At 42.6% G+C, this 27,626-nt stretch overlaps 2 protein-coding genes across 2 annotated transcripts; both read left to right on the forward strand.

Moving 5' to 3' along the window:
- Nucleotides 1-304: 304 nt before the first annotated feature.
- LOC147210818 (DNA (cytosine-5)-methyltransferase 3B-like) lies at nucleotides 305-15,668 on the forward strand. Its single transcript, XM_086129436.1, has 18 exons — nucleotides 305-316; nucleotides 1,119-1,278; nucleotides 2,274-2,336; nucleotides 4,211-4,324; nucleotides 4,656-4,733; nucleotides 4,859-5,227; nucleotides 5,572-5,616; nucleotides 5,719-5,798; nucleotides 8,060-8,172; nucleotides 8,244-8,427; nucleotides 9,216-9,300; nucleotides 10,059-10,204; nucleotides 10,839-10,929; nucleotides 11,022-11,170; nucleotides 11,243-11,328; nucleotides 14,715-14,784; nucleotides 15,189-15,310; nucleotides 15,455-15,668. The coding sequence occupies exons 1-18, from the start codon at nucleotides 305-307 to the stop codon at nucleotides 15,666-15,668; spliced, it is 2,181 nt and encodes a 726-aa protein (XP_085985562.1).
- Nucleotides 15,669-18,043: 2,375 nt separating this feature from the next.
- LOC147210819 (microtubule-associated protein RP/EB family member 1-like) lies at nucleotides 18,044-24,491 on the forward strand. Its single transcript, XM_086116897.1, has 7 exons — nucleotides 18,044-18,206; nucleotides 20,281-20,422; nucleotides 22,046-22,191; nucleotides 22,262-22,463; nucleotides 22,578-22,687; nucleotides 22,765-22,917; nucleotides 23,586-24,491. Exons 2-7 carry the CDS (start codon nucleotides 20,302-20,304, stop codon nucleotides 23,628-23,630), a joined length of 777 nt encoding a protein of 258 aa, XP_085973023.1. The 5' UTR covers nucleotides 18,044-18,206; nucleotides 20,281-20,301; the 3' UTR covers nucleotides 23,631-24,491.
- Nucleotides 24,492-27,626: the final 3,135 nt, after the last annotated feature.

Below are 27,626 nucleotides of genomic sequence, written 5' to 3' on the forward strand. Positions count from 1 at the left end.
GCGCTGGTTTAAATGCCCAGTCCACGCAGAGCGAAGTCGCCATGGTGAGTCCACCAACGTGCTTTTTCTTAATATTTGTTCAACCTTGACTTACCACATTTTATTCAATGGACTACAAAACAGCAGTTTAGGTAAATTAACCTAATACTCTCACGTTCCCAATTGGTTTTGAGTTGCGTAACTGAATAACTTTTTGCCGAAGATAGACGTTCACGTGAATGGGAGTAACTTCATTTCGTTGAGTGACTTGTACTCTTGTCCACAATTTTACTTCATCTACTACAAATTAGAATTGATGGTCGAGATGATTACGAACGTCGGTGCCACATTTCGTTATGAAGCATCTCGTGTGTTAGTTATCCACCTTGTTTTGCGGTATTGTTTGGATCGATAGTCTTTCATTGGATTGCTTTTCGCCATGTTGCCTTTTGGTGTGGACATCAGCGGTCAGCTGACTTGAGTTCGGTTTGAGTACTTCACATTGTTCGTAAACGCGAATTTAATCTGACTCCAAATCAGTTTAGAGAAAATGCGCGAATCTCATTGATTCTATTGGTTATGTTGCTCCCCGCGCCAATGTGATTGGTCAAGAAACCACCACTTTCGGTCGTCAACTCCGAAGAATGTATTTTATGTCTGCCCGCGTTAAACGATTGTAATAATCCGATAATAATGCAATTTTCTTGATTTATTTGCTATATTGTATTTATTACGTATTTTGAAGTCCGTTTTTGGAACCAACATTGAAATTCCCGCATAGAATATTCCTGCGTTGGCTGCTAACTATCCCGTGATGCATTGCGGTTGGTGGTTAATGGTGCCAAATACAAAAATCTTCCGTGTCCTTAGACATTAGCGAGTGAGTTATCTTGCTCAAGTTAACATCCCCACGAAAAAAAAAACTTCATTGAATTCTTTATCTGTCTTTCTGCGGTACCTTGACATTATGTCCTCAGCGTTTTGTCCCACACCAAAAGCTTTGAGAATATTTATGGAAATATACTGTACTCAATATAATAACAAACAATAAATATGCAGTTTAGTGAGGATGGACAAATTAAAGAAAGGATAGGGCCCTTCTTATCACTGCTTTTAATTTTATGTTTTCCTGTTTGAAGGTTCTCACGGGTACCTGGGCTCTGTCAGACAATCGAGAAGAGCCATCCAAAACGTTACCTCCAGCACATGAACTGCTGGTCAAGACCAAACAAAAACAGGATGATGTTATATGGGACTTGTGTGATTCGGATTCCTCAGGCTATACAGACCATTCATCTGGTGGGACACTATTCAAGGGGTGTTGGGGCCACACTGGAAAGCAAACAAATAATTATGCTACCTGGAAAAAGTACCAGTAATAGTTTTGACATCAAGTCAAATTGTGGGGGGGGGGGCATTGGAATCTTACCAAATAATAATTATACATTTTAATATTGTATGATTAATATTTTTGTAATATGACGACTCTCTTGAAAAGTATAATATAAATCTTTTTTTAATATGAGATTAACGTAGTAATCAAAGGACTTTATTCGGATAAAACATAACTTTATTCCCTCAATAATGATACTTTCTGGGGGAAAATAATCAGTACCTGTATATTATAACTTTTCTTGAAAAGTACAGCTTTAGCCAAATAAGATGTTTTTCTAGACAATTTCTATATGACAGATCTTGTATTAGGAAGCACTTTTTTCTAGAATCTTTCTTCATGAACAATTGAGACATTCTAGAAAAAAATCACGCTTTAATCTTGTACTGTAATTGCCACTTTTTTCAGAAAATATAAAATCTCAGTCTTTGGGGACTGATTTTTTTGGGGGGTGGCTTAACATGTGGCTTTTGTCTCTTCTTCTACAAAATGATTTTAATCTTGTAATTTTCAGACAATTCTTGAGAAAAATACTTCTTAAATCTTGTTATATTAAGACTTTTTCTGGAGAAATGTGACTCATTTTGCAGTCGTAAACCTTTTTCTCTCGAAAAAATACATCTTTATTGTGCAATATCAAGACATTCTAGAAAAATAAGAGATGCCTTTAGTCTGATAAAATAAAGATGTTTTTTACCGAAAAAGTAACTAATCTTTTAAGATAAGATGTAGAAAACTATCCCATTATTCATTTAGTTTCTGAATTTCTTTTGCCTTAATATATTGTGTCTTTTTCTCAGAGTATGTATTTTTTTTTCTTTCCAGTGTGGTACAAGAACTCCATGGCAATAATCAAACTAACTTGGCCCTATGTTCATTTTTGCCTTATTTGTTTTTTTAGATGTGATTGACGTGACAGACATGGTCACACAATTTCGGATTGGGGAACGTTTCCAGTCAAAAAGTAAGACCTAGTATTTCCACATCCATTCATTCCGTCATGGTTGTTTTGCATAGTTGAGTTGAGTTTTCATGCAAATAAGCCCCTGCTCACCACGCCCATACAGGCGACTTGCACAAATCCTTTTGTTACTACGTCGTTAATTTCATAGACGAGCACAGGCCGGCGGAAGGGAGGGCTGCATTGGCAAAGGAGCGGTCACAGCCAACAAACGATGAAAGCAGCTCCTTTCATTGTTTTATTTCACCAAAATGAAATGTATCTAGATGTCTTTATTCAGATATCATAAAAAACAAGTTTTCGCGAGGTGAAATGATGCTGTCACTATCATGTACTTTAGCTACCGGTATTTTCGATATTCAGTTGATTTATCACAGTTTCCGCTGCAGTCATTTAGATTTTTTTTCTTTTTTATTAAGGAATTGCAAAATACCCTTAACCAGAGGTCCCCAACCACCAGTCCACAAACTGGTACCGGGCAAGACCAAGATCTCTTTTTTTGTTTGTTTGTTTTTTTGTTTTTGCTGAGCATCAGTCAAATACACCACCCAACCCATCAATTACCCTTCAAAGGGCAATATAAAAAGGGCCTGGAGATTATATGATCGAGATTCATGATATTATATGACTAGCAGCGAGCTGTGAATATATTTACGCCATCAGACGTTGCAGAAATGTGTTTGACTAATCTGAGTCTCCATTCTAACATTGGTTTGCAAGTTGAAATAAACAGCATTCGCCAATACATGAAAGAAGAAAAGCAGTACACAGCAAGTAAGAATAACAAATTGACAAAACGTATATCTAAACGCGCAGGTGGTGTGCGGCCATTACTTCCAAAGATGAAGCTATTTTCTCAAAAGAAGTTCCTCCCCTGGCAGTATCTCGAATACGACGTGGAGTGGAGGAAGCTGTTGTGCATGGCATGTCGTCAAAAATAAGACAATACTAGAAACCTGTTGAGTTGTTTGAACAAGTACCACCCAAGTGACCAAGTGGACAGCATGAAAATGCGAGCAGAGTTTGCACAACCTGATCACGTAAACATTAGCAGTTTAGTCAAAATAACTAGCCGGCAACCACCGGATGAAAGTAGCATTCCATCATGTCATCTAGTTTACTGGTTTATTTTATCCATTTGCTGTCCTATTGAATAAAACTGTTTGAAAGGCGGTGGCCCGGTGGTCCAGTGGTTAGCGCGTCAACCTCACAGTGCAGAGGTACCGGGTTCAATTCCAGCTCCGGCCTCCTTGTGTGGAATTTGCATGTTCTCCCCGGGTCTGCGTGTGTTTTCTCCGGGTACTCCGGTTTCCTCGCACATTCCAAAAAAAAAAAACATGCATGGCAGGCTGATTGAACACTCTAAATTGTCCCGAGGTGTGAGTGTGAGCGCGGAAGGTTGTTCGTCTCTGTGTGCCCTGCGATTGGCTGGCAACCGGTTCAGGGTGTCCCCCGCCTACTCCCCGAAGTCAGCTAGGATAGGCTCCAGCACCCCCCGCGATCCCTGTGAGGATAAGCGGAACGGAAAATGAATGAATGTTTGAAAGGAATGTGAAAAATTTGAATAAAATGTTCAATTACTCTATAATTTTCTTTGTTGTCATCACCAGCGCTTTAAGACTGGCAATTTAAAAGTAATGATAAAAAAGTAGTGATGGGAACAGCATGTACTTGTCTTAACTGGTGCATGACTCAAAAAAGGTTGGGGACCCCTGCCCTAATCCATTTTGGATATACAGTAGCTGAACAGAACAGTCCAAATATTTTAAAAAGGTCTATACAAAGAATGACAATGTTACATTTACATCCTCTTCAACAGAAATGGCAAAACATCATCAAATGTCATGAGTAGTACTGCAGCTCATGTGTATTTGCAGTTGTTCCAGCTTCAAATGGATCTCCGGCAGAGTTAATCTACGTGCTGAGCAGTGACGATGAGAAAGATGATTTTGATGATATCAACATGTCCGACGCTGCGGCCTGTGAGAATGGTACAAGCAGGCATTATGTTTTCCTAATATTTTGACTAAAACAGACTATGCGAGAAATGAAGATGGGAACACTTATTTTGATCCTAACTTTTGGATGTTGTTTGTTACATAATGCTCAAGTGAAATGTGAGTTTCCATAAAATGTCCATTCGTTGATTTTCTCTCACACTTTTCCTTATTGGGGTCACGGCTGTGCTGGGCTGGATCCAATTCAACTCTTGGTCAATCACCAGGCCCATACAGACAAAAAAGTGTCCATACAAATTCACACCTACAAATCTACAATTTTCAATCTTTAGTGAACCTGACACATATTTTGGGAATGTGGCAGGAACCTGGACTACCTTGCAAGATACAAACTCCACACAAGAGGGCGGGAGCCAAGATTCAAAGCCGGAACTTCAGAACTGTAAGGCAGATAGATGCGCTCACCTCTCATCCAATGTGTGATCCGCAATTGAAATGTCGCTTGGACTGAAACAATCAATGGGCAAGTTATTTTTACTAAGTGCTGTCATGTTGCTTCTCATGAAGGTGTGATCAAATCAGAAGTCATCGAAAAAGTAATAAATAAGAAACTTATGAAGAGAGAGACCAGCATCTCCACCAGTACACCGTCACAGACCCCGCGGAGCATCGCCAAGCGGAAACGCAAGAAACACAGCTCCAGGAAAAGATCCACAGCCGATTCAGGAGACTGGGGGAAGGAGGACAAAGACGAGTGTGAGAAAGGCAAAGGTGGGCGCAGGCGGTCAAAGGATGTTAACATTCCGCTGGGCATGGCATTGGACGTCAACAACTCGCCTGACCATACGCACAAGAGGAAGTCATTAACTAGAGTGTACAATAAGATCATCCCATCCAACAGCGTTACCTACACTCAGCCCAACCAGACACGCCGAGGTGAGATTGGCTTCATTCACAGTACAAATTACAAGTTACTCGTTCAATGTGAACCTATACTTTTTTAAACAATATTTTAATTTAAAAAACTGTTTGACTCTTTTTCATATGATATTAGAAATTGGTTTTTAATTTCATTTCATTAGCTAGAAAAGGGTTTTTAAATTTGATTATTTCATTATACATTTAATTGTATATTTACTGGATTATCAAGTAAAATAGCTCTAATAACACTATACAATTAAGGGGTGCCCCACTTTTGATGCACTTTAAGTTTAGTGATTTAGTGTTTCTTGCCGTCTCATTTACACGTTGCTAAAAAAAAAAAATCTTTGTGTGTGCAGAGGAGATGATTATGAAGATTGTGGACATGAAACTAGACATTGAAGGTTTGTGTGTTCGATCAAGAAAAGCGTCCCAAAATCCCATCAGCAATCTGGTATCATTTTCAGCGCCATGCATTGAAATGAAGTTTGTCATTGCATCCGCAGGCTTCTGTCTGTGTTGCGGGAGTGACAACGTGGAGATCTTCCACCCGCTCTTCAAAGGAGGTCTCTGCTTGAGGTGCAAAGTAAGAAGGCTCACCCAGCCTAGTTGCCAAATAATTGGACAAGAAACTCTATGTGGGGGCAGTTGTTATGTACAGTATTTTCGTCCATCATAGACCGAGTCAGATAGCAACACTTGGGTGAGCCAGCTGACTCAGGGCGAGGGGCGGGGTAGACTCTGTACTGGTCACCAGCCACTGTCAAGGAACTTACCATATTGGCCAGATCTTTAAATGATTTACCATGAAGACAATCCTGATCCTTAGTCAAAGGCTGCGTCATACCCTTTGGACACCATGACTCAAAAAACACAAAAGACATAAAAATATGTCATGGGTAGGTGGCCAGAGTGGTTTTTCAAGCCATATTTATACATCACATGATTTGATACCCTACAAATATCGTTTATATATAAAATGAATAGTTTTGGTCCAATCACTGACCCCTGAGGCACTCCATGGCTAATCTTCAGTAGATTGGATTTTTTGTTTTTGAACTGCACATACTGATATCTGTTTTCTAAATAACTTTCAATCCATTTATATGCTGTGCCTCTGATGCCATATCTCTCTAATTTATTCAATAATATAGTATGGTCTATAGTATCAAAAGCTTTTTTTAGATCAAGAAAAATCCCGACTGTATATTCTTTATTATCTATATTAGTAGCTATTGCTTCCACAAGCTCCATTGCTGCCATTAAGGTGGTCCGTTTTTCTCTGAAGCCATATTGATTTTCATTTAGTAGCATGTATTTACATATGAAGTTGTCAAGTCTGCGAGAAAATAATTTTTCTAATATTTTTGAAAATTGTGGTAACAGTGATATTGGTCTATATTTTGTAAAGAATTGTCTTTCCCCACTTTTAAAAATTGGAATGACTTTGGCTGTTTTCATTTTTGATGGAAAAATACCGTCTTTAAATGACAGGTTGCATATGTATGTAAAGGGTCGCACTACAAATTCTATGATCTGTTTTACTATTGACATATCAATATCAACATCGAGCGTGGGTTTTTTTTCTCCCTCTCTCCCTCCCCTGTGGTTTCTTTCTGACCTTCGGGTTGAGTGAACGCTGGCGCGTTTTGGCTGCCGCTGCTCAACCCGTATTGTTTTGTGTTTTTTGTTATTGTAAAGTGTCCTTGGGTGTCTTGAAAGGCGCTTATAAATAAAATGTATTATTATTATTATTATTATCACGGGGAATAAAAGAGTTAAAATCAGAGCTTGGACTGGCACCCAAAAACCCGGTTCCCCAATTGTGTTGATGACAGTGATCGAATTCCAATTGGTTTTGAAACTTCCATTTCGAATGACGGAAAAATGTTGCTTAAAGTGGCTTACCTTAACGTAAAGGTGGTAGTAATGCACCAAATGTATTTGCCAACCATCAAAAGAAAGTAGGGGATGAAATGTAGTAAGCAGTTGGCAAATACCTTTTGTGCAGTGCCACTTCCTTCAGGTTAGGTAAGCCATTTTAAACTAAAATGAAAAACATTTCCATTGTTGAAAACAAAAGTTTCAAATCCAACTCGAACTCCTTTGCTGCCATCATTACGATTAGGTAACAGGGATTTTGGGTGCCAGTCCAACCTATACTCTTTCTGGTCTCGGTTTTTGTCAAATAAATTTTGCCCCAAGAATGTGACTTACAGCCCAGTGTGAGATTTTTTCTTCTTCATGCATTTTTTTCGCGGTACGGTGGACAACTGGTTAACACGTCCGCCTTACAGGGCAAAGGTGCAGGGTTCGATTCCGGCTCTGGCTTTCCTGCGTGGAGTTTGCATGTTCTCCCCGTGCCTGTGTGGGTTTTCTCCGGGTACTCCAGTTTCCTCCCACATTCCAAAACATGCATGGCAGGTTAATGGAACACTCTAAATTGTCCCTTGGTGTGAGTGTGAGCATGGATGGTTTTTCATCTCTGTGTGCCCTGCGATTGGCTGGCAACCAGTTCAGGATAAACACCGCCTACTGCCCAATGACAGTAGGCTCCAGTGCACCCTGACCCTTGTGAGGATAAGTGAATTAGAAAATAGATGGATGGATAGTGCAACTACTCCAGAGCGTCTAATAGTTCGATAAATAAGGTATCTGCGACCAAGCATTACCGTTCACATTGACACACACATACAATTTCGTCTTCAATTAAGTTAATGTGGGATGAAAAACAAACAAAAGCACGGTACGAATATAACAACAGAAAGCTTTAAGTGAGATTTGATTCCTAAACTCAGAAGAATCTGCACTCTTTCTCCTTCACAATCTCACAATGTTTTGCTGCAGGACAACTTCACAGAGACCTTGTATCGCTACGACGAAGACGGCTATCAGTCCTACTGCACCATCTGCTGCTATGGCCTGGAGGTCATTCTGTGCGGGAATAGCGGCTGCTGCAGGTCCGTTTGCGCGTTTTCTTTTGCCGCCCTTCAAGACCACTCACCAACAACTATTTTGCCTCTTGTCCAAGATCTTACTGCAATGACTGCCTCAACATCCTGGTGGGCCGCGGGACCTTTGACTCGCTCAAGCATGTGGACCCGTGGATCTGCTATATGTGTCAGGACCACCGAACTCACCGCGCCCTCCTTCCCAGAGAGGACTGGAGCATTCGCGTCCAGCAGTTCTTTGCCAACAACAGCGCCATGGAGTTTGTGAGTTTTGGCTTGACATCCTTTGTCCCATTTTTCGTCACTAATTATTGCATCCGGAGGTTTCCAGAGCATAATTTGCAGTCCACATGCACATTGACATGGCTCCTACTTGGAATGTGTATGTCAGGCTGGTGATGATGTACCTCTGCGTTTCAAAGTATCAGCATTTGCCTGTCTAGTTTTAAATTGCCCTCTATTGCACTGTACCAAATCCGTGCGCTCCTGTGGTAGTAGTTGCATAATTAACCCTTCCACAGCTGCACATTTTTTTGAATTTTTTTAATCCAGATAATGAGTGCTCTACTGCATCAGTTGAAGAACTTTGCAATGGCTTTAATTCTGTCTGCAAAAATTTACTGGACTGTGAAGCTCCCATAAAAACCAGACTGTACAAACCTGAATCTGAGCCTTGATTGGATGATGCCACGCGCGCTAAATGGCTCCCAGAAACCTGACCATCCTCCGATCCCTCCACTGGCTCCCTGTGCACACACTTTTATATAGATTTTACAATATTTTTTTTTCTTTTTACTAAACTAATGCTGCGAGGTGATATATATGATAGATATGACGTAATTATGCTCCAATCGAAGTGTACAGACCATATAATTTGATGTAAATATGCTGCACTTGAGGTGTCCAGAGAATTAATTATGATGCAAATATTCACGATTTCAGATACATTAATTATGATACGATACAATTAAATATGCTTGGGAATTAAGGAATGATAAATTGCAGTATTCAAAACATTTTTCCATTTTGTCATCTGTCATCTCTCACTATAGGAGCCCCACCGCGTTTACCCGTCTATCCCCACTAACCTACGAAGACCCATCCGAGTTCTCTCACTTTTCGACGGCATTGCAACAGGTCAGCACATCCACACATGTTCTAAAACCATGTCAATTTTATTCAGTATCAGATATGTTTTAGTCTATCTTTTGAACATATGTCACTATCTGAGGTGATTGCGTTTCAGTCTCAAATGTGAGTATGTTTCAGAACTGGGTCTTGAGTGTGACAAGTATCAGGTATGACCATGTTTCATCATCAGTTGTGAGCATCTTTCGGGATCAGAGTTTATTATTTTTCAACATCAGTTGTTTCTGACTTCCGGGTTGAGTGAACGCTGGCGCGTTTTGGCTGCCGCTGCTCAACCCGTATTGTTTTGTGTTTTTTGTTATTGTAAAGTGTCCTTGGGTGTCTTGAAAGGCGCTTATAAATAAAATGTATTATTATTATTATATAAATATGCTTCATTATCAGGTGTAAGCATGTTTCATTATCGGACCTGAACATGTTTCAGTATAGTGTGTGAATATGTTTCAGGTGTGAATGACAAGTGATAATTGGTAATAGTAATGGGTGCAAACATGACAATGCAACAACAATTCTAAATAATACAGTAAATAGCTTGTCAACAAGCTCACATTTTGTAGTGTTGGTTTGAACATGTTAACTGGTTCACACCTGATCTTGACACATTCACACCGTATTAGCACTTTCACCTTTGCTGTTTACGCCTGTTTACGTGCTCAGTGTGGAGTTTTCAGACCAAGTGGGAATATATTAACAACCGCTGAATTGCGAGTTGCCCAGTATCTTAACATGGGCTCGTCCTGTCGCAGGATACCAGGTGTTGAAGGACCTCGGCTTTAAGATCCGCACGTATGTCGCCTCAGAGATTTGTGAGGATTCCATCGCAGTTGGGCTCGTCAACCACGACGGGAAGATCGTCCACGTTGGTGACACCCGTTGCATCGACAAGAAACTTGTACGAGCACTCGCACACACACGCGCGCACACACACACACACACATACACTCAGCCCACTTTGGTTGAAGTGTCAATGCTTCCACTTAACTTGGAAGTATCCCACCCATGTCATTAGCAGATCAGGGGTGACAGAGGCTGCAGAAAAATTAAAGGATCCAAGGACCGCTTGGAAATCACATGACTTTGATTTTTTGAAACACTCTAAAATTGATCAGGAAATGTGAACAGGAGCGAAAATAGTCAGCAGCATTGTATTTACCATGAAAGTAAATACAGATGAAAGTGAAATGAACACCCATCATAATGATGTATGAACAGAATACTACTGGTACACCACGTTATATGCATAATGTGTACGACAGTACATACTGGCAACAGAGGTGAATGTGAATAACAGTCCACAGCAACTACATATACACAAACAATGCTATAAAAAATAAAAGCATCAAATTGGATTCACTGCGATTGGCTAGCAACCGGTTCAGGGTGTCCCCCCGCCTACTGCCCGAAGACAGCTGGGATAGGCTCCAGCACCCCCCCACGACCCTAGTGAGGATAAGCGGATTGGAAAATGAATGAATGAAAAAAAATTGGATTCAGTTACATCCAAATCCACTTTTTTCCCCTTCTAGGTGGAGAAATTGGGTCCTTTTGACTTGCTGATTGGTGGAAGCCCCTGTAACGACCTTTCCATCGTGAACCCCATCAGAAAAGGACTCTACGGTCTGTTAATTAAGAGGCCAGAGTTAACGATGATTTCTTTCGGAGATGAATAAGATCACTGGCATCTGAACTGCATGCATTTCCTTCCTCAGAGGGTTCAGGCAGGCTCTTCTTCGACTTCTACCGCATCCTGCAGCTGCTTAAGCCCAAAGAAGAAGACCACAGGCCGTTCTTCTGGCTCTTTGAGAATGTCGTCTTCATGAACATACATGACAAAGTCAACATCTGCCGTTTCCTCGAGGTTCCTCTTCCCACCCCGTCATCCGTTCTCCCTTCCTTCATAATGGCTCACTGACACTCTCTTGATTGACAGTGCAACCCGGTTCTGGTGGATGCTGTTAAAGTGAGCCCAGCCCACAGAGCGCGTTACTTCTGGGGGAACATTCCGGGGATGAGCAGGTCACTAACATGACTCACATACTCGCGCTGAGGAAACATATTGATAATCTCATTATCCTAAAGAGTTTGTTTTTAATCTTGTAGTATGCTTGTAATATGACAACCTTCTTTGCAACCAATCACCCTCCACCTCAAATTTTATTATTGGGGGAAAAAAAGACAACTTTAGTCTTATTTCTTTTCAAAAATATCCATCCATCCATTTTCTAGTCTGCTGATCCTCACAAGGATAGTGGGCGTGCTGGAGCCTATCCCAGCTGTCTTTGGGCAGAGGCGGAGTATACCCTGAACTGGTAGCCAGCCAATCGCAGGTCACATATAAATAAAACGTCCATTCACACTCACAATTACACCGAAGAACAATGTAAAGTGATCAATCAATTTGCGGGCATGTTTTTGGAATGTGGGAGGAAACCAGAGTACTTGGAGAAAACCCACACAGGCTTGGAGAGAACATGCAAACCCCACACAGGAAGGCCGGAGCCCATAATCGAACCTCGGACCTCTGTACTGAGGCGGACGTGCTAACCGGTTGTCCGCTGTGCTGCATAATCTTAATAATAATAATGATAGTAATAATACAGCTTGTTGAAAAAAATACAACTTTAATTTTGTAGTATTACAACTTTTTTCTTGAAAACATACTTTTGAGTCTCTTGACGACACCAGCAGTAAGGGATGCCGTCAAGCTGAAGAAGGAGTCCTATCGAGCCTTTATGGCCTGTGGGACCCCAGAGGCAGCTGACGGGTATCGACTGGCCAAGCGGAACGCAGCTTCGGTGGTTGCCGAGGCAAAAACCAGAGCGTGGGAAGAGTTCGGTGAGGCCATGGAAGCCGACTTCCGGACGGCTTCGAGGAAATTCTGGTCCACCATCCGACGTCTCAGGAGGGGGAAGCAGTGCACCACTAACACTGTGTACAGTGGGGATGGGGAGCTGCTGACTTCGACTCGGGACGTTGTGAACCGGTGGGCTGAGTACTTCAAAGACCTCCTCAACTCCACCAACACGTCTTCCTTGGCGGAGGCAGAGTCTGAGGACCCATAGGTGGGCTCTCCTATCTCTGTGGTTGAAGTCACCGATGTGGTTAAAAAGCTCCTCGGTGGCAAGGCCCCAGGGGTGGATGAGATCCGCCCGGAGTTCCTCAAGGCTCTGGATGTTGTGCGGCTGTCCTGGTTGACACGCCTCTGCAACATCGCGTGGTCAACGGGGAGAGTGCCTCTGGATTGCCAGACCGGGGTGGTAGTCCCTCTTTTTAAAAAGGGGGACCGGAGGGTGTGTTCCAACTACAGAGGGATCACACACCTCAGCCTCCCTGGTAAGGTCTATTCAGGGGTGCTGGAGAGGAGGGTCCGTCAGGAAGTCGAGCCTCAGATTGAGGAGGAGCAGTGTGGTTTTCGTCCTGGCTGTGGAACAGTGGAACAGCTCTACACCCTTAGCAGGGTCCTCGAGGGTATGTGGGAATTCGCCCAACCAGTCTACATGTGTTTTGTGGACTTGGAGAAGGCATTTGACCGTGTCCCTCGGGGAGTTCTGTGGGGGGTGCTTCGTGGGTATGGGGTACCGAACCCCCTGATACGGGCTGTTCGGTCACTATACCACCGATGTCAGAGTTTGGTTCGCATTGCCGGCAGTAAGTCCGAATCGTTTCCAGTGAGGGTAGGACTCCGCCAAGGCTGCCCTTTGTCGCCGATTCTGTTCATAACCTTTATGGACAGAATTTCTAGGCGCAGCCGAAGCGTTGAGGGGGTCCGTTTTGGTGGCCTCAGTATTGCATCCCTGCTTTTTGCAGATGATGTGGTGCTGTTTGCTCCTTCAAACAGGGCTCTCCAACTCTCACTGGAGCGTTTTGCAGCCGAGTGAGAAGCGGTTGGGATGAAAATCAGCACCTCCAAATCTGAAACCATGGTCCTCAGTCGGAAAAGGGTGGAGTGCCCCCTCCGGGTCGGGGGTGAGATCTTGCCCCAAGTGGAGGAGTTTAAGTATCTTGGGGTCTTGTTCACGAGTGAGGGCAGGAGGGAACGAGAGATTGACAGGCGGATTGGTGCAGCGCTGTGATGCGGACGTTGTATCGGTCTGTCGTGGTGAAGAAGGAGCTGAGCCAAAGGGCGAAGCTCTCAATTTACCGGTCGATCTACGTTCCAACCCTCATCTATGGTCACGAGCTATGGGTCGTGAGCGAAAGAACGAGATCCCGGATACAAGCGGCCGAAATGAGTTTTCTCCGCAGGGTGTCCGGGCTCTCCCTTAGAGATAAGGTGAGAAGCTTCGTCATCCGGGAGGGGCTCAGAGTCGAGCCGCTTCTCCTCCACATCGAGAGGAGCCAGATGAGGTGGCTTGGGCATCTGATTCGGATGTCTCCTGAACACCTCCCTGGTGAGGTGTTCCGGGCATGTCCCACCGGGAGGAGACCCCGAGGAAGACCCAGGACACGCTGGAGAGACTATGTCACCCAGCTGGCCTGGGAACGCCTCGGGATCCCCGGGGAGAGCTGGAAGAAGTAGCTAGGGAGAGGGAAGTCTGGGCTTCCCTGCTAAAGCTGTTGCCCCCGCGACCCGGCTCCGGATAAGCGGTAGAAGATGGATGGATGGATGGATGGATGGAGTCTCTTGACGCTTTATTCTCAAAACTTTACTGGCTTTATTCAGACAATGCTCTAAAAAAGGATAGTTGTACAGATAGATTCAAACAACATTTTGATCATCTCATAATATTGCAACGTTTGTTTTTTGTTTAGTTTTGGGTTTGTTTGTTTTTTTGCAGAAAATTTAAGCTTTTGCATTTTTACCACTTTCCAAATTTTTGAGAAAAGTATATGAGTTCATTTTTTGAGGAAACTCCATTCTATTCTTATATTATGTTTTGAAACAATTCAACGTAAATCTTATATTACAACTTTGCCATGATTTTTGACAAAAAATAGATCCAACATAATGTAATAATGCAATTTTTTCCTCGAAAAATACAAATACTGCAATTTGATTTCTTTTGAGGAGAATCTCATTTTTTCCCCTGTAATATTATGAATTTCCTTCTGGAAAAATATGACTCTGCCCGTGTAGTATTACAATGGATTTTATTTAAAAAATACAACTTTATTCTCATAATATGATGACACTCATCTAGGAAAAATAGGACTTTACAATAATCTTTATAGAACCCAATTTGTCTGCTCTGAAAAAATAATTTAAAAATCAGAATATTCAGATTTTTGTTTGATAAAATATTTTACTTATTATAAGAAAACATTACTCTCATATGGCATTTTTGTAAAGAATAGTTGGATTGAGGATGTGTGCAATCCATGACCACTGGAAGAGCATCATAATATTTATACGTATCATTTCATCTTTTGTCATTGCATTTGAGTGGTGTTTTTTCTCCCAGGCCCATTGCAGCATCTCAGAGTGACAAGTTGAGCCTGCAAGACTGTTTGGAGATTGGCAGGGAAGCCAGGGTCAGTGACTCCACACACATCATGCTTTATTGGACGGCTTTACTGCTACGTTGTCTCATCAGTCACAGTGACTCAAACGTTTGTTGAAAATGTTGTAGATGACTGACACATGTCAGAGTTGCGAGTAAGCCACCTATGTCAACTCATACAACCTAGCACAGTGACAAATTCCTCTTTGCACAACAGCCTCTTAGCACTCAATGTCGGTACTTGCATGAGTTAGCTGTACTAACATTATAACAATTCACATTTGATCACGGTCCCACACCGGTCTTGTATTGTCTGTGACTTTGTTTTCGCAATGAAACGCATAACGAACATGAAGTGTAGTTCATGCTTGACCAACTATGGGTTAGCTAGAGCGCCAAGTTAACGGAGCTGTTGTTTTTTGGGTCCCCATGCAGGTCACCAAAGTGAGAACCATCACCACCAATCCAAACTCACTGAAGCAGGGCAAAAATGTCTCGCTACTTCCAGTACTCTACCAAAGCAAAGAAGACAACCTTTGGATTACCGAACTTGAAAAGTACAAACTCTGTGTGTGTGTGCGCGTGTGTGTGTGTGTGCGCGTGTGTGTGTGTGTGCGCGCGCGCGTGCTTATAAAAATTGGGTGAATAAATGTATGCGGGCAACATTCTGACTAAAGTTTTCACCTGTGACCCATTGTCAGGATCTTTGGCTTTCCCAAACATTACACCGACGTGAGGAACATGAACCGGCAGCAGAGGCAGAAGGTGCTGGGCAAGGCTTGGAGTGTTCCCGTCATCCGGCACCTCTTTGCCCCACTCAAGGACTACTTTGCCTGCGAGGAGCTCTCCCCCTCCAGCATGCCCAGCCCAGCCCCCGCCACATCCATCCCTCTACTGACGCAGCAGCTCAGCTAGGAAGAGAAAGTTTCTTAAAAAAAAAAAAAAAAGGGAATCATGTTGATTTTTTTCAAGTATTCTTTCCTGCAGTTTTGTCAGTTCACAAATGTATATTTATATATACATAAAATTGCGAGTACAACTAGTACAAATATGTGAACCCTTTGGAACTGTTATGTTTCGATCTGATTACGTTTGGTTTTGATTCCTCATGTGCCCTTTTTTCGCCACCTGTTCTCGTTATCAGTGTTCCTTATGTGTAACCAATTAGCTCCCTCAACCCTTTGTGTGTTGTCCAGGTGTTTCTCGTTGTCTCGTCACTTGGCTTGTATTTAGTTCCCTGAGTTTCTGCCAGTCTTGGTTGGGTCATTGTGAGCTGTGAGTATGTGAGCATACATGTGCTCCTGTCATGTTTTGTTTCCTGCTGTAATTTGGTTTGATACTTGTGATTTCCAGGCATTTTTGAGTACTTCGACTTCGTGTTTTTTCCATTGTACTCCTGTGTGTATTTTTTGTTAAATGCATTTTGGTCAATCCTCCCTGCTTTTTGGGGTCCTACAACTACCATCACGCAAAACGTGACGGGAACAGCTTAGATTTCTGCATAAATTAGACAGAAATTTTCATCTATGTCACAAATATGGGCCGTCAAAACTTTCTTAAACTAATGGCACACAAACAACTGGGTCTGTTTTTACTGAACAAAATGTGCATGCAATGTAAACATGACAGTACAGGGTGGAAAAAATATATGAACCCTGATTTTTCCAAGTGCTAATCGGAGTCAGGAGTCAGTCGACCTAGACTCTATTTAATGTGACAAGATTCATGGAAGTGTTGGTAAAAGCCATCGGCCTTTTAAAAACAGACTCACTGGTTTTGCCTTTTCTTTTTTCCTGTGTGATTACAAAAAAAATGTTTGAGGTAACTGCTGCTGAAGAAGGTTCAATCAGTTATCAAAGCCAAAGGTTCACTCTTTTTCTTACAGCTGTATACAGCCCCAAAAATGTGTTCACTCTTTAACTGCCCACTAATCACATTTTTCTTACTAAATGTTTTTTCATTTATGCCTTTTATATTTTCTTAAATTCAGTGTGATTCGCTTTAATTTAACTCATTAGAGTTATCTATATCAATTAACACTAAATCTGTGAGAAATATACGATTAATGGCCAGTCAAAGCATAAATACATTTTTGGGGACACCCTATCCATTGTGTTCTGTAATATATTGAAGATGTGGCCTGCTCTAACTAATGTCACACTAACAATTAGATGTGTTTCCTAAACATACCAAGTAAATGTTAATTGTGCAGGGTGGGAAAGGTTTGGTAAACCTTTGGATTTGTTTATTGTTTGACCATCCTTGGGCAGGAATAACCTCAACCAAGCATTTTCTATTGTTGCAGATCAGAGCTGCACATTGATCAAGAGTAATTCTGGACCATTCCTCTTAAAATATTTCAAATCAGAAATTTTCGAGGAATGTTGGATCATGCCACAGAATCTCAATTGTGTTAAGGTCAGGACTGTGGATGGGCCACTCAAGTCGGTGGATTTTATTCTTTTCTGAGACGTTTGATTGTGGATTTATGTGCATCACCTACCTTTGTTAAAATCATTGTATTTTTCCACATGTAATCATCCATCAGCATGACATGTTGCACCTCAAACCTATAGTTTGCATTTAAAGTATTTGATGTTAGGAAACCTGAATGTAGAGTTGTTTTGTTTTTAACGTGCTTTATTTTTCATTTTGTTTTGAGTCGCAAAAACATACGTATGTTTTGTATGCCCATCCAAAGATTGTACAAAAGCCCCAAATCAAACATTGAAATGCAAAATAAATGGCATTGTGTAATTTTTTTTTTGGGAGGGGGAGATGATTTATGTGTGGGCAGCCCGGTGATCGACCTCATAGTGCAGAGGTACTGGGTTCAATTCCAGCTCCGACCTCCCTGTGTGGAGTTTGCATGTTCTCCCTGGGCCTGCGTGGGTTTTCTCCAGGTACGTCGGTTTCCTCCCACATTCTGAAAACATGCATGGCAGGCTGATTGAACATTCTAAATTGTCCCTCGGTGTGAGTGTGAATGTGGATGATCGTCTCTGTGTGCCCTGTGATTGGCTGGCAACCGGTTCAGGGTGTCCCCCGCCTACTGCCCGAAGACGGTTGGGATAGGCTCCAGCACCCCCTGTGACCCTTGTGAGGATAAAGCGGCTCAGAAAATGGATGGATAATTCATGCGTGTGGATGTCAATTCTAGATTTATCCGTGAGTGTGTGTGCGCGTGCGTGCGTGCGCACACACGCACGCACACACACGTCTGTTTTCCCGTTATTTTTGTGTGCTTGGCCTCTCCACGGCACTAGGTAGCGAACGCGGACTCGCACATTGACGTTAAGACTAAAAGAAGGCGAAGAAGAAAGTAGAGATAAAAGAGGAAGGGAAAAAACCCCCATCGATTTTATTTTTTTCTTCCGCTGCCGGTAGACTTGAGTTGGACAGAACCGGTCCTAACATAACACACCGGAACGAGTCAGAGCTTTGGCCATTGAGGTGGGTTCTTCGTCGGCTGTGGCTAACCCGCCGCCAAGCCTCTATTGAAACGACAGTGGCCAGCTTGAGGCAGCGAAAAAAAACTCGTCCGTTTCACTTCCCTGTTACTTCAAAACAAAACTTTCAACTCACAGTCGTATTAAACGAGTAACACGTCGCTTTAGTGGAGATGAGTTCCGACCGTATGAGCTCCTCGTGGGCAGAAAGTTGCGTTCGAGCTTAGTTTTCGTTGTCTGGAGAGGCTTTAGCATAGCCGAGCTAACCGGCTAACAACGCGGCCCTGTTGTGTCAATCAAATCCAAATCGTTCCGTTTCAAGTTTGTCACATAGCCAAATATACAGGAATAACCAGCTGTGATACAATTACCCTCTGGTGTATCGTAAATTCTAACAGTTATATAATAGTAATCATCTTTCTGTACTTGGCATTTGTCGAAAAGCGGCCCTTAATTCAAGGTGGACGCGAATGCGTTAAACGTGGGAATGTAACGTGAATGTGTTGCTCTCTTTCAAAAAAAAATACACATTCTCAACCATCCTATTTTGTTGTTTTGTATTGGGAGAGTCCTTCCTAGCAGTAATTAGGACTGGGAGATGTGTTTAAAATATGCAATTTTGCCTTTAAGTTTACATACCCTGTCAGTGTTTTTAGATGACCACAAGGCCCACATATTTTTAATCATTGTGCTTTTCCGAAAAAAGTTGTACTCAGAGCTGTCAAAATTAGCTGAATAATCGATGATCTGATTAATCTAGTTATTTTGATGATCGAAAAATCTTTTCAAGACGTTTTTAGCTTAAAATGTCCAAATACTCAGATTTCAACCTCTTAAGTGAGCACTATTTCTTAATTTATGTAGTCTTTCCTAAAAGTAGGCTGATTGTCTTGAAAAAAATTGCCATCTGTTTTTCAATTATACAATGATCAACCATTTCCCCCTATTTTCTGAAACGTTACAGACCCAACCAGCAATTAAATAACTGCCAAATTATGTAAAGCATAAATTTGTTTCATCTATGGGTGTGAATAACCTGTTATTGACATATAGTTGAACCTGGAACACAGAAGTGTAGCAATTCTCATTAGTCTGTACCCAAGAAGTACCTCATAAGTTTTCAAAACCCAAGTGAGTACAGTATCACTCGGTCTCATCTGATATTGCCCAATTGTTGTTTATTTGGTTTTGTTTGTGTTGATAAACAGAATGCGAAGTACATTTTTAGTCCTTGAATCGATGGAACAATCGATTCTGTAACACATTTTAAAACATTGCGGTAATGTTTTGTGTCAACTTGGAGAACCCTTTGGAATGTCAGCCGACAAGCTTATTGGTGGCTATTTTCAACTGAAATTTCTCAGCCAGTTGGAGAAGGGGAGTCTTTTTGAGTTGTTTAAGACTGAATGTCTATAGGTGTTGTAATGGTAATGATTGTTTATATGTGCCGCTTGAAATATTTTGTGACGTAGCAGCACATACCTCAGATTAAGTTTAAAACATGTTGATAAATACTGATTTATACTTATTTATTCTGGTTAATTGTAGGAAGGTCCCGATAACTTTTTTTGTTTGTTTGTTATTTGTGCACTCACGTCTGAGCCACTTGATTTTGAGTAACTCAGGAGTCCCAATTTGATACCCCATCAATTCATTAAGATAGTGCATCCAAATTGTCTCCTTTTTTTTTTAATTCACAACAATGTGACAACAGTGTGTCAGTTTGACCTTCCAAAAAAAGAATATGTAAAAATCAAATATTTTTTACCTAACAGAGATTTTTTTGGAAATGATTTGATCAGCTCTGATTTCCAGTCATGTATTTGGATTGTGACAACTGTGGTTATTTGTGGGACAAACATCAGTGGAGGAGGAACAGTTTGTCCCTAGGTGCGAGTGTGAGCGTGGATGGTTGTTCGTCTCTGTGTGCCTGTGATTGGCTGGCAACCGGTTCAGGGTGTCCCCCGCCTACTGCCCAAAGACAGCTGGGATAGGTTCCAGCACCCCCGCGACCCTTGTGAGGATAAGCGGATCGTAAAATGGATGGATGATTATTTAGAATTTTTTTTTCCCTCCAGTGATCTGCTTTCGGACAAACAATGGCCGTGAATGTCTACTCCACCTCGGTGACTAGCGAAAACTTGAGTCGCCATGACATGCTCGTGTGGATCAACGACTCTCTACAGATGAACCTCACCAAGATCGAGATGTTGTGTTCAGGTAAGACTCTTAACCGTTTTTACTGATAACAGTACATGCCACACGTCACATTCATACATGTCCAACATTTTATGAATGGATTAGATTGAGCCTCAAATATGTTGGCTTCTTGAGTTAGGGAATTTTGATTAATTAATATGGTAGACGTTGTTGTTGTTGTTTCTTGGATTATGTTGATTATGGCCATATCGTGAAACAAGTAATATAGTTACAATATCAAGTGGTATAGTTAGAATACAATACAATATATCTTTTTTTTTTTTTGTTCTTCACTAGGGGTGGCACTGTATATAGTCCTAGATATGATGGTCAAAGTTGCCTTCAAAATGTGCAATTTTACATAATTGAGTATTAATACCAGGGCTTTTGTAAGTCCGGACTCGACACGTTTTTGTTTAGTTTTTTTGTTTTTTTTTTTTGTCCTGGACATGACTCGGATTCCGTGGCATTTGACTCGGATTTTGACTCGAACAAAACATTTTCGACTCGACCGAGTCCAACTACATTTTTATTCCTGAAAGAGAATGTCCTCCTTCAAAAGAAATTTGGAATGAAGTTTTTCAGATTATCGAAGTAGCCATCTGATTGGTTAACCTGACTGCAAGCGCCAAAGCATGCAGTCTTTTTCTTTCAGTCATGTCAGCCGGCGGTGTTATAAAATTTGGTTTTACCAACCAATGAGAACTAGGGTTGGCCACAACGTCAAAAAACATAAAGCAATCTGCAGATTCTGTAGGAAGACACTTTTGGACACATACAACACCATGTCAAACTATGTAAACTAAGAGAATGTTGAGCAGAATTAAATTTCTCTAATTGTGTGGCCGTGAAAATAGTATTTTTCCATCTTATGGTTTACTCTTGATCTCATCTGGACTCGGTCTCTACTCGGACCTTTGTGACTTGGACTCGATAAAGGTGGACTTGACTGTCTCAAACATGGACCTATTCAAAAACAAACATGTCTATAGATTGCATGAAAAGTAAAGTAAGTAAAATCCTCACTCAGAGAATCAGCATGCATGGACAGCAAAGGAAGAGGACGTGATGCGTCAGTCTGCGAATCGGCAGGCAGGAATCAATCACATGACAGCGGCAGCAACCCAGGGAACACAACATTGTTTCATATATAGCAGGGGTGTCAAACTCATTTTTGGCGCGGGCCACATTTTAACTACTGAAACTATATGAAGAAGTCAAGAATAACCGTTGATTCAACTCTTGGTTAAGTTACTATCATGAGGGGTTTGGTAACAAGAAAATGCTTAAAATATATCTCTTATTTATTACATATAATTATTTAACATTTTGATAGACATTTTAGAAAGGATCATGGAAGTTGACATGTTTGAGCTGCTTACGCGGGCCACATAAAATGATGTGGTGGGCCAGATCTGGCTCCCAGGCCTTGAGTTTGACACCTGTGATATCTAGAGAAGTCTCCCGTCTCAGCAATGTAATTTCACAGCTAAACCCAAGCCCATGTCTCAAGCCTAGAAATAATTTGGGGTTTTATAAGACTGACAATGGAATTTCTGTTCATTTCGCTGTCTTGAGTTGCGAGCATGGTCACGAATCAAATTAGACTTTTATTTCAAGGCACCACTGTACTTGTTTGCGTAGGTGCTGCCTACTGTCAGTTTATGGATATGTTGTTCCCGGGCTCGGTGCCTGTGAAGAAAGTGAAATTCGGCGCCAAGTTGGAGCACGAGTATATCCACAATTTCAAGCTCCTCCAGATTGCCTTCAAAAAGATGAACATCGACAAAGTGAGTGACTCTTTCCTTGAGGTACAGTCAATATATGAGGCGAGGCATGCGCTAGAAATGTTTCTTTCAGATCATTCCAGTGGACAAGCTGGTGAAAGGCAAGTTCCAAGACAACTTTGAGTTTGTGCAATGGTTCAAGAAGTTCTTCGATGCCAACTACTGTGAGAGCGAGTATGACCCGGTGGAGGCCAGAAAGGGCCAAGATGCGGCACCTCCGCCCAATGCCGCCATGTCGGCACTGAACAAGCCCCCGAAGAAGGCCATCAGTCGGGGTAGGCGCCCCCCCCCCCCCCCCCCGCTCATCAAGCATGCCGGGTGTTTTGAGTTTTTTTTTTTCCACTCTCTCATCCTTCCCCGTTCATCTAATTTCTCGTTGTTCTCTTCAGCTCCTCAGAGGCCTCCAGTTGCCAAAGTCGCCCCGAAGGTGGTGCCCATAACAGGCAGGAAGTCCGCAAGTGCCACCGCCAACAAGGAGGGGGCGGAGATCCTGTCAGAAGTAAATATTTTTTTTTAAAAAGTCAATCTTTGGTGTTACCAGTGTGTGACTAATGATGCTTGTGTGCTGGTGTACAGCTGGAGGAACTGAGGTGTACCGTTCAGGACATAGAGAAGGAGAGAGACTTTTACTTCGGTAAGCTGCGGAACATCGAGCTCATTTGCCAGGAGAATGAAGGCCAGGGCGATCCTGCACTGCAGAGGATTGTGGATATTCTCTATGCTGTCGATGTAAGGTTTTTTTTTTTAAACAAATGATTTAGATAAGAATTAGGGCTGTGCAAAACATTGAAAAAAAGATCCCGATAATGGCCCATGCAATATACTTATCGCAAAGATGTTTCATATTGAATTATATGCTTGTATCCGACTTTGACCAATCAGATACAACTTTAAATTCACATCGACACCAAATTGGAGAACAGTCTCTAAGGGCACTCAATAATTTAATGAAAAGAAAAGAAAAAGTGTGTGTGTGTGTGTGTGTGTGCGTGCGTGCGTGTGTTTGATGCTACAATGAAATTATAACGTGGGAAAGAAAAGCTACTGTCACTGATGCACTTTATTGAAACCAGGAGAGTAGTAAAACACAAACACAGTGAAGACAGGAGCTGCTGTCGGCCACAGCTCACATCCAGGCACTCACAAGCAGATCCGTTGACATTGTGTTTTAAGAAAAGTGCGGGTTAAGTTGTTTCAGTGTGGAAGGAGTAAGACTTTTTTGTAATGGTGATGGAGCATGAATCAAACACTGAGTGTGAATTTGGCAATTCAGCTCTTTGTTGGAGAACAGCAAGTAGTCCAATGTTCTCTGCGTTTTCTCAGTAATGTCTGTCCCCTTCAAGATTGACTCCAGATGTTTTATTAATATTCAATCTGCACTTTCTGGCTTTCTCCAGGAGGGATTTGAGATCCCGGATGCCGAAGAACCGGAAGAGTTTTAGCACCAATAGACCACAAGTTGTTTTTTTCCCCTATCCCCTCCAAACGTCGACGGCATGGCCGATTTTCGACGTCCTCGCTGGAGTCCTGTGCAAACAGACTGCTGCCGGACTCCCAATTCTTCTGTCAACAAAATCCTCTTCCTCCATGCTGGGAAGTATCTGATGTTTCTGATACACGAGTGCAAGAAAATTCTGTGCATGTGTGTAAGAAAATTCTAAGCACGCGTGTTCTTGTATGTACTGTACGTTTTTTGTTTTTTAATGATCCTCGGAATGATGTCCTTGGAAGTCCTGACTTTTAGTTCACCAACCAGGTTGCTTGTCTCTGTCTCTCTATCTGCCTCCTGTTTTGACATTCCCAACTGGCCCAACTATTCAAAAAAGAAACAGCTCACAGTTTTGCTCCATATTTGATTGGACTTTTACTTTTAGCAAATTCTCTTTTCTCTTGGCGATATTGGTCCCTTTTGGTGTGGGACTGTGAGTTGGGTCTTCTCACCCATAGTCAAAAAAGTCTAACCGACAGAGCCATGTTATCTGTCGTGTTGAGTCCAACCAGGTTAAATGTTGTGTGGTCATTGTACTGCATGCATGCGTGTGTGTGTGTAGAAAGATATTTGTATCATGACATTATCCTATGAGCATCCTGCCGGGGACTTTCTCCGGGGTTTGGGTGCTGAAATGGTGCAAAAATTTGAGCGCGTCGATCAAGACGGTCCTGCCAAATCCTCGAGACGTGCCCCAGTCTCATGCTTTGAAAGCCTTTAACCGAGTGAATGTTGCACACAATCAGACAGTGCCTGTATGTTGCTTTTTTTTATTTTATTTTGTCTTCTCATTAATAAATGGACTGTTTGCAAATCATTTTTCCTCATTCTATGTTGCGGGGTGTTTGGAGCGGGAACAATGTCTCTGCAAAGTTTATGCACCCAGTAGTCTTAATTTCATGGCTACTTTGATACCAAAGTACAGTGAGTCCTTGCCAGTCCTGACTATTCTTACCTATGTGTCCAAATGTGCCACAAGATGGCGCCAATGCAGTAAGCAACTTGTGTCAAGGACCGTTAATTGAAGTGTGGTCCGATAAGGTGGCCGACAGAGACAAACGCACTGCAAATTGTCGAACGCTGCAAACACAGGAATGTTGCAAAGACAAAACGGATGGAAAAAGAATTTAAAAAGGAAACACGCATGCAATCATTAAAAACAAAAAACGCAGCACGTGAGAAAAATGTAGCAAACAGGCATACGCTCCAAACGGGAATGATGCAAAAAACAACAACAACAAAAACACACACACAAATGAAAGAAATGCTGCAATCACAGCAACAAAGTGTAAGCAAACATTACAACCCACAAAGCAAATGCAAAACAAAAACGCCGCGGTAATATAAAAGACAACTCAAAAACGAGATTGTTCAAGCCACTCGGGATAACCTTTGGACCAGTCCTGCGAAACAAGATCCACTCCATTTTCTGATCTCGCGTGAACTTCTATTCACCACAGTCCTTTGTCTATTGGGTAAATTTACTTCCTGTATGTCTTGCGTTAAATAGATATCATACAAGCTTTTATAAACGGTTGCTCCATTATTCTAAAAGATAACGTCCATATGTTTAAAAAGACACGAAGTAAAACGTACATTTTATTTTTCTCCAAAAGACAATGCCGCTCAGGTCTTTTAAGAGGATCTGGTCGCAGAGGACTGGTCCTGCGGTGCTTCCTAGTGGTCCGAAATTGCATCATTTTGTTTTGTAGTTTTTGGGTTAGTGTATTTTAGGATTTACGCGGCATTTTGCGTTTGTTATGTAGTGTTATGTTTGATTCCATTTTATTGGTGTGTTTGTAGCATTTCCTTTTTGCGTTAATTTTTTTTTATGTGTTTGTTTTCTTTTGTTTGCACCTTTCATCTGTCTGCAGCGTTTTAGTCATTTGCAGCATTTCTTGCTTGTCGCGTTTTGGTTTTCAGTTGTTTTGTGTGTTTTTTAGTTTGCACGTGTGTATTTGTCTTTTGGGATGTTTGCATTTTTTTCAGCAGTCCGATGTTTGCCCCTGTAGGCCATCGGCATCCTACGACAAAGCGCGTCGATCAGTTGGGTGAACTCCTCTGCACCATCCAAGACCCCGCGACCCTCCTTATTGCGACGGCAGACTACACGAATGTAGCCCGGTTTTGAGCCGACAGACATGTCGGAGACAAACGTAGTGTCTCGTAGCCGATTTTGAGTTGTCTTGGCGTGTAAGCTCAAGTTATATTATTCATTATTATTTTATTTCATGTTAAGAATACCTAACTTATATTCTGTTGTTTAATAATTGCTTAGACATGTTTTTATGTTGATATGTTCTGATTGGCTGTTGAAGAGAAGCAGAAAGTGATTTAGTTACGAAAGTTGTGTTCTCGAACGTGCTGCGGTGCCGACGTATTTTGTTCCCTTTTAATAAAACTGCATTTGGATTCCATCTCTCCTTCTTCCGTTCGTAAAGTAGAGCTATCCACTACAAACAACGAACCCCTCAACTTACATGAGGCATCGTAACCTCATGTAGTCCCCTCCATCCAGGAACGGGTCTATACCGTTTTTGTCTTTTCTTAACATAGAAACCAACGCACATGCACATCATTCCTCCATTGACATGACTTTGACAGCTGCTTGTCCCGAGCCCCCGACGAACCTCCGACGATGGACTGAATCTTGACAGCAGCACGCAACGACTCGGCAGGGTCTGGGCAGTGTGAATCTCGCCCGGTCCAAGACAAAGAACGGTATTTATCTGGTTGTCTGACGGCGAGACTGTTGTGAAAGACAAAAAAGCTTGTAATTTGACAAAGCCATTAATGTGACACCCTTGTAGTTGAAACACACCCTCCAGTATTCCTACTTTCTAATATAAGTCTTTTGTTTTTAAATATGGTCATATTTTGCGATTTAAAAAGGTAATGTGGGCAAACCGTGTGCACAAGGTAGTTGAAAACAATAGCTGCCACACGTTGGGTGGACATGGATTTTCCATTGTTCTGTAATATCCGTTTCTTGTTATTTGTGTTTTTGAGGGCTGGGTTCCTCTCCGGGAGCCGTCACCTTACCGTGGTGGAGGGGTTTGTGTGTCCCAATGATCCTAGGAGCTAAGTTGTCTGGGGCTTTATGCCCCTGGCAGGGTCACCCATGGCAAACAGGTCCTAGGTGAGGGACCAGACAAAGCACGGCTCACAAAACCCCTTATGACAGACAAAATCGATGGCACTCAGTTTCCCTTGCCCGGACGCGGGTCACCGGGGCCCCCCTCTGGAGCCAGGCCTGGAGGTGGGGCTCGTTGGCGAGCGCCTGGTGGCCGGGCCTACACCCATGGGGCCCGGCCGGGCTCAGCCCGAAGAGGCAACGTGGGTCCTCCTTCTCATGGTCTCACCACCCGTGGGAGGGGTCAAAGGGGTCGGGTGCAATGCGAGCTGGGCGGCAGCCAAAGGCGGGGACCCTGGCGGTCCGATCCTCGGCTGCAGAAGCTAGCTCTTGGGACATGGAATGTCACCTCTCTGGCAGGGAAGGAGCCCGAGCTGGTGTGTGAGGTAGAGAAGTTCCGACTGGATATAGTCGGACTTGCCTCCACACACAGCCTGGGTTCTGGTACTAGTTCTCTCGAGAGGGGTTGGACTCTCTTCCACTCTGGAGTTGCTCATGGTGAGAGGCGCAGAGCAGGTGTGGGCATACTCATTGCACCCCGGCTCAGTGCCTGTACATTGGGGTTCACACCGGTAGACGAGAGGGTTGCTTCCCTCCGCCTTCGGGTGGGGGGACGGGTCCTGACTGTTGTTTGTGCATATGCACCAAACGGCAGCTCAGCATACCCACCCTTTTTGGAGTCCTTGGAGGGTGTGCTGGAGAGTACTCCTGCTGGGGACTCCCTTGTTCTGCTGGGGGACTTCAATGCTCACGTGGGCAATGACAGTGAGACCTGGAGGGGCGTGATTGGGAGGAACGGCCCCCCCGATCAGAACT

This window comes from Hippocampus guttulatus, chromosome 1, assembly GCF_054856545.1.
Source record: "Hippocampus guttulatus isolate MCC_2025c chromosome 1, RoL_Hgut_1.0, whole genome shotgun sequence".
NCBI lineage: Eukaryota > Metazoa > Chordata > Actinopteri > Syngnathiformes > Syngnathidae > Hippocampus > Hippocampus guttulatus.